The 6304-nt window shown below is 41.0% G+C and overlaps 1 protein-coding gene across 7 annotated transcripts in view; it reads left to right on the top strand.

Moving 5' to 3' along the window:
• SEMA6D (semaphorin 6D) overlaps positions 1 to 6060 on the top strand; it is a 31184-nt gene extending 25124 nt beyond the window's left edge. For 5 of the 7 annotated variants that reach the window (XM_082290907.1, XM_082290909.1, XM_082290908.1 and 2 more), the window contains 2 exons: positions 147 to 314; positions 2376 to 6060. In XM_082290907.1, the coding sequence (XP_082147033.1) occupies positions 147 to 314; positions 2376 to 3679 (1472 nt within the window). In that variant the 3' untranslated portion in view covers positions 3680 to 6060. The remainder of the gene's footprint in view (positions 1 to 146; positions 315 to 2375) is intronic. The other 2 variants (XM_082290911.1, XM_082290912.1) reach the window with 1 other exon arrangement.
• Positions 6061 to 6304: the final 244 nt, after the last annotated feature.

Consider the following 6304-nt stretch of genomic DNA (forward strand, 5'->3'; position numbering starts at 1 on the left):
TGATTTTAATCAGCCACCTGTACTTCTGCAGAGTGTAGGGGGGGCTCACATTTTGCTCTGATATGTAACTCCCATAAAATACTATGTCCAGCTGTAGCTTAGATGTGCCATGAAACACATTAATAAAAATCTGTTTGCCACCACAGACATGGAGTTCTCCTCAGCTTCCATTACCACAATGGCAAGTATCCCAGTTATATCACCTAAAGTGATTGGTTCCTGGAAACCTAAAGTGACTGGCTCTCGGAAATTTGTAGTTCAAGATGACCCAAACACTTCTGATTATTCTGATCCATTATCAGGTGTCCCAAAGGGTAAGGCCTTACCAGGGAATACATTGCAGCTGAATGGAAACCTGATAAGTCTCAGCATTGTCTAAGGCTTAAGTGTAACAGCCATGATTGTTGGGCTCTATTTTACACCCATTTCCTGTGAATATGCAGACAGTGCAATCATGTTTTTCATACCTACTTACCCTGTGGACAAAGTGCTGCTTAGAGCTTACAATGGGAAACACAGGTAACAAGCTCAGCCTTTTAATCCTGGAGTGTTCCAAAACTCCCATTGAAATCAATGGCAGTTCTGGATACATTAAAAAAATTACCTATCTGCACCTCTGTTCATTGTTTTCAATCCAGTCTAGTTTGGCTTAGTCTGTTAGTCCTCATATGAATGGTTGCTTCTGTTTTGGTTTTTTTTTTTTATTTGGGTTGGGGGTGGTGGCAAAACAGAACACAAAGCAGAGCTCCGTGTGTTAAATGGGGCATATCCCAAACTCTGCTTGCCTGGAACATGTTTTTGAAGAAAAAGGGTCAGAGTAAGAATGTGCTGGATTTTTATCCTCTGGATATGAGCATCAGTTTAGAGATGATCTCAGTACATACTGAGACATGCAGAGGTTTTAAGCTGAACACACAAGAAACCTATGCTGCCTGTAGTTCATCTTTCTGTAGCCATTCTTTCAGCTAAGTGAACCTTTGATTAGGCTCTTATGGCAGCTTAGACCTTAATTCAATAGGACTATTGCAGTCAACCACAGAATCGAGAAGCTTCCAATCCCATAACCAAAATTTAACACAAGTCTCTGTCAGTGCACAGCACAGCAAGGTGACAGACATGTTTGCACAATTCTGTATTTACTGAAAAATCTCACCAGCCAAAAACCATTTGTGTTTTATTACCATTCACCAAAACATATCAGGTTTCCTATCAGCCATTATGGCCGTGCATTTGTCATTTTAATTTGTTGCAGTTATTTTTCATTTTGTTTTAAGTTTTTATTATCATTTGCTCCTGGTTCTAAATCACATTCTGTGTCATAGCTCTTGGCGAACTTTACTCATGTTTTCCTTCTGCTTCTGCACAGTGCCATTAAAACCTGTAACCCTGAACATTAACAATATTCAAAGGCCTTGCCTCTAACAAAAAGTGGCTCTGTTCCTTCCCTCTTGCTCTTTCATTTTAACATCTCTTGGGATAGCAACAGAATTACTTCAATTAAAAACTAACATTATCTTAGCTGCAAGATGTCTGTGGTTGCTTTAAAAAATCTAAACAAAACCAAAGGTAGCTTGTTAATACCCAGATAAAAAAATTAATCAAATATTCGATTTCTTGGTCTAAGCTAAAAGTTTCTAAATTTTAACATTCTCTAATATCTTAACCTAAGTCGGTTTTATAATGTTATGCAAGTATTTATGTTCGTTATTGGTAAAAATAAAAAAACCACTGCTCTAAGAGAATCACATTATCTTCAAACTTGGACATGTATAGTAAGTGCAGGTGTGCCACTTCAGGGCTAGCAGCCTGGGAGTGGAGTAGTTCACAAGTATTACATTAGCGTGGCTATGACAATGCAGTATATATGTTACACGTTTTTTACACAACATTTGCATAATCCTGTCTCTCCTTTGATACTGATTTATGAGTGGGGCAGGAAAGAGAGAGAGAAATCCATCCATGAGTTATTAATTGCTGTCTGGCCCAGTAGGACCTTCTAACCTCAATTTTCCAGCAGAAATCATTAATGTTAATAACATAAGGCCCCTATTTGTGAGCCTTAAAGGAAATCTGGGGACAGGCTAAACAAAATATAAGGAGAGAAGCTGCGACAAGCTTTCCTCATTATCAGAGAAAATGGACAGTCTTCATTTAGCCTTGTCAGTGCACACACAGTCATTTTATAATTAAATTTTATAAAATTATTTGCACTCACCAGTGGTGTAGATTGCAGGATCCTACTGAGTTACACCAATACCACAGCCAGAGCACTTACACACACTTAGTAGACACTTCCCTGAGGAAGGCTGCCGCCTTCTGAAATGTGTCAGTGTGAAATACCTGTAGATTTATGATATCCTGCCTGTCTTTTGCAGGTGTGAGGTGGGAAGTGCAATCAGGAGAGTCCAACCAAATGGTACATATGAATGTCCTAATCACTTGTGTCTTTGCTGCTTTTGTCCTGGGAGCCTTTATTGCGGGAGTGGCCGTTTACTGTTACCGGGATATATTTGTACGGAAATCCAGGAAAATCCACAAAGATGCGGAATCGGCTCAGTCCTGCACTGACTCCAGCGGCAGCTTTGCCAAACTGAACGGGCTGTTTGACAGTCCTGTCAAGGAATATCAGCAGAACATTGATTCACCCAAACTGTACACAAACCTGCTGACCAGCAGGAAGGAGTTGCCTCCAAACGGTGATACCAAGTCCATGATGATGGACCACAGGGGACAGCCTCCAGAATTAGCTGCGCTTCCAACTCCTGAATCAACACCAGTTCTTCAACAAAAGACTCTGCAGGCTATGAAAAGTCAGTCAGACAAAGCGCATGGTAACCTCAATGCTTCACGAAAGGAAACCCCTCTAAAAAGCCCTCAGTTTTTTCCTTCCAGTCCTCCACCCCACTCTCCTCTAAGTCATGGACATATTCCTAGTGCTATTGTTCTTCCCAATGCTACCCATGACTACAACACATCTTTCTCAAATTCTAATGCGCACAAGGCAGACAAAAAGGTGCAGCATATTGATCATCCACTTACAAAATCATCCAGCAAAAGAGACCACAGGAGATCTGTTGATTCCAGGAACACCCTGAATGATTTTCTGAAACACTTAAATGAAACTACTAATAATCCCAAAGCAATTATGGGAGATATTCAAGTGGCCCACCAGACTTTAATGCTGGATCCAATGGGCAATATGTCTGAGATCCCACCTAAGGTTCCCAACAGGGAGGCGTCTTTATACTCTCCACCATCGACTCTTCCGAGAAACAGTCCCACAAAACGAGTGGACGTTCCCACCACTCCTGCAGTACCAATGACCTCTTTGGAAAGGCAGAGGGGTTATCACAAAAATTCTTCACAGAGGCACTCAATATCTGCCCTTCCTAAAAACTTAAACTCACCAAATGGTGTTTTGTTATCCAGACAGCCAAGTATTAATCGTGGGGGGTACATGGCTCCCACGGCAGGCACAAAGATGGACTACATGCAAGGGACGCCTGTCAGCGTTCACCTCCAGCCTTCCTTGTCCAGGCAAAGCAGCTACACGAGCAACGGCACCCTGCCTCGCACAGGAATAAAGAGGACACCCTCCCTAAAACCCGACGTGCCACCAAAACCCTCATTCGTCCCACAGACGACATCAGTCAGACCACTGAACAAATACAGCTACTAGGACATGTCTGTGCTAAAATGAGTGTGGCATTGACCTGTACAGGTTGTGAGATGATGTTGTGGTAGACACATAAGACAGAGACCTGCTTGTTACTAAGGAGAACAAAGTGGCCAAAGAAACTGTCTTTACTTGAGCAACATCTGTGTCTTGCCACGTAGAGCTGTAGCAAGACTTCGTGTTCTTGCTATGAGCAAACACAAAAAAAAACAAAGGAAAGTGCTGGTCATTACATTTCTTTTGTTTGGAGCTAAGGAGACATGTAGCACAACGGGGTGGGGGCTACATTACTGTTCTAAATAGCTAAACAACAGTTGTTGGGAAAAAAACAGTAAGCAAATACTTGAAAAATGGGTTCCATTTTAGACTGCCATTAAGTGTGGTCATTCCCATTAAATGTGAACATTTTACTATGTATGCATTCACCTTGCCTCTTGCACAAATGTCAGAAAATGGTAATGTCTCAATCAATAGCTGGGTTAATAATCAATTTGCTGGAATTAAGTCTCTGGCCCAACTGTAGCATTATTATTTTTTTCTCTCCATGTGTGTGGCATTTTGTTTTTGCCACAGATAAAGCTGTGCGTGTGTGTGGATGTGTGTGTGTACTGTACACACTAGGATGTACTTAGATTCCCATTGCATCTTTTATGCTATGGAATTGTTTACATTGAGCATGACTGAACAAACAGATGACTCTGCCTTCTGCAGCCCGCTGGGTTCAGCTCGGAGCCAGCTGAGGATGAACTGCGCACCTCTGACAGCCTTCTGAGGGCAACGCCTGGATCAAACAGTCACCCAGTCAAAGAGTGCAGACACGTTTAATTCTTCATAACTCTGTTATGCTGCTATTGATTCAGAGCTGTGCATTTCAAATCTGGTGTTTTGGGCTGGAACGGGGGAGTTTTACTGTGTTTCCACAGTGCCTCCATCCAATACCTGGCCACTGTGAACTTGAGCCCCTGTACTTCTCGCTGAGGGCAGCTAATAGTCAGTTCACTTGGCAAATGCCTGTGTAACTGGAGAAGGTCACGTTTTTGTTGCATTTAATAACGCCCTACACACTGATAGACTCTTGTCAATAAAAAAGGAGAACCATTAATTGGCCTGGCAGAAGCAGTCTGTGAAAACTCAACAGTAGTGCAATCGATTTGTTTTTGTTGTGTAAAGTAAGGTTTGTTTTTTTCCAAAGTCATGCAGGTAATGACAATATTCTGTAAATATTATGTGTGAGTTTACCTGAATCTGTGCATTTTGTGCCTTATTCATGCAAATGATAAAAGTACTAAAAAAAAAAAATTTAATCTGTCAAGTGTTCCCACTATAGCACATATCTCCTGAGTGCCAGTTGTAAAACCTCTCAACAGCACCCAAAAAAAAAAAAGAGATAAAACACAAGAATAATTAATGGTAACTAAAGGCAGCCTACAATCCAAGAAGACAGCAGCATTAAATCACCTTACCATGATAAACATTCCACTCCAGCTCTCTGAAGGATCAAACAGTTATAATGTGAAATCAAATGAGGTTTCTAGGGTAATGGAACACCTGCTAAAGTTGTGTAAGCTATTTAGTAGGGTTTACAGTATCCACTTGCAGCTGATGTTCAACACAGATGGCTATTTTAGCTTGCAAACTACACACTACCACATTGTTTATTGAACATAACTATAGAAATAACCATGGCAGAGGAATATTCATGAATTAGTGGGACAAATAACTGCAATGGGTTTCAGAGATGGCGGAGATTTATTTTATGTGTTCAAAGGAGAGAAAAGGTTAGTCACTAAAACTGGATCTCTGTTACAAAACAAAGAATAAAGGATAGAAGTAGTCATTTTTTTCTTCTAAGGCTGTAAGGAACATTTATTTCCTGAGACCTCTGGATCCAAAAATCAATGATCTTTCTTCCTAAACACTTCTGTCTTGCAACTAAAACACTACAGATTAATAACTATTAAAATGTACTCAGTTGTCAAAAGACACAAACTGATCCGAATTCACTTTACAAATATTAATACAGACTTGTGTGACCCGGAAGATAAATGTATGTGAACCCTGATAACCTCCTGTAACATTGTGCTGCCTTGTAGATGGTAATGTGAGTTCTCTCAGTATTTATGTTGAAATTTCTAACATTCAACCTAGTCCTTATTCTGTTAATTTAATAATAAAAGATGCTTTATCCATTTGTGCAAAGGTAAACGCAGATTGTATCTTTTTTAATGGTACGGCATAAAAAAAGTAACCCTTAAATGAAGCTGCTCTATTACTATAGAGTACTTTAACATGTATAGATATCTTGTAAACTTGTATTGTGGATGTGTAAATAATACGTTCTTTGGGTTTTTAACACCGCATGTAAAGTCAAAATAAAATATTCCCATGTACTGAGTGTGCAGTTTCATTCTTAGTGCAGATGTGGTGTGGGATTACCGTGGGGGCAAATCTCAGCTCACCTTCAGCAGCTCTCTGAGGAGGGCGCGGAGCCTTGCGGGGGTGGGGGTGACACACGCCGGGGTCCCGCGTGTCCTCTTCAGCCTCGCGGAGCTGTTTGTCCCTGGGGCACAGTCAGGGGCTGCCGGCGACTTTCGGCCTCCTGAGGCAAACACAAAACATCGGAGTAAC

This window comes from Coloeus monedula, assembly GCF_965178545.1.
Source record: "Coloeus monedula genome assembly, chromosome: 14".
NCBI lineage: Eukaryota > Metazoa > Chordata > Aves > Passeriformes > Corvidae > Coloeus > Coloeus monedula.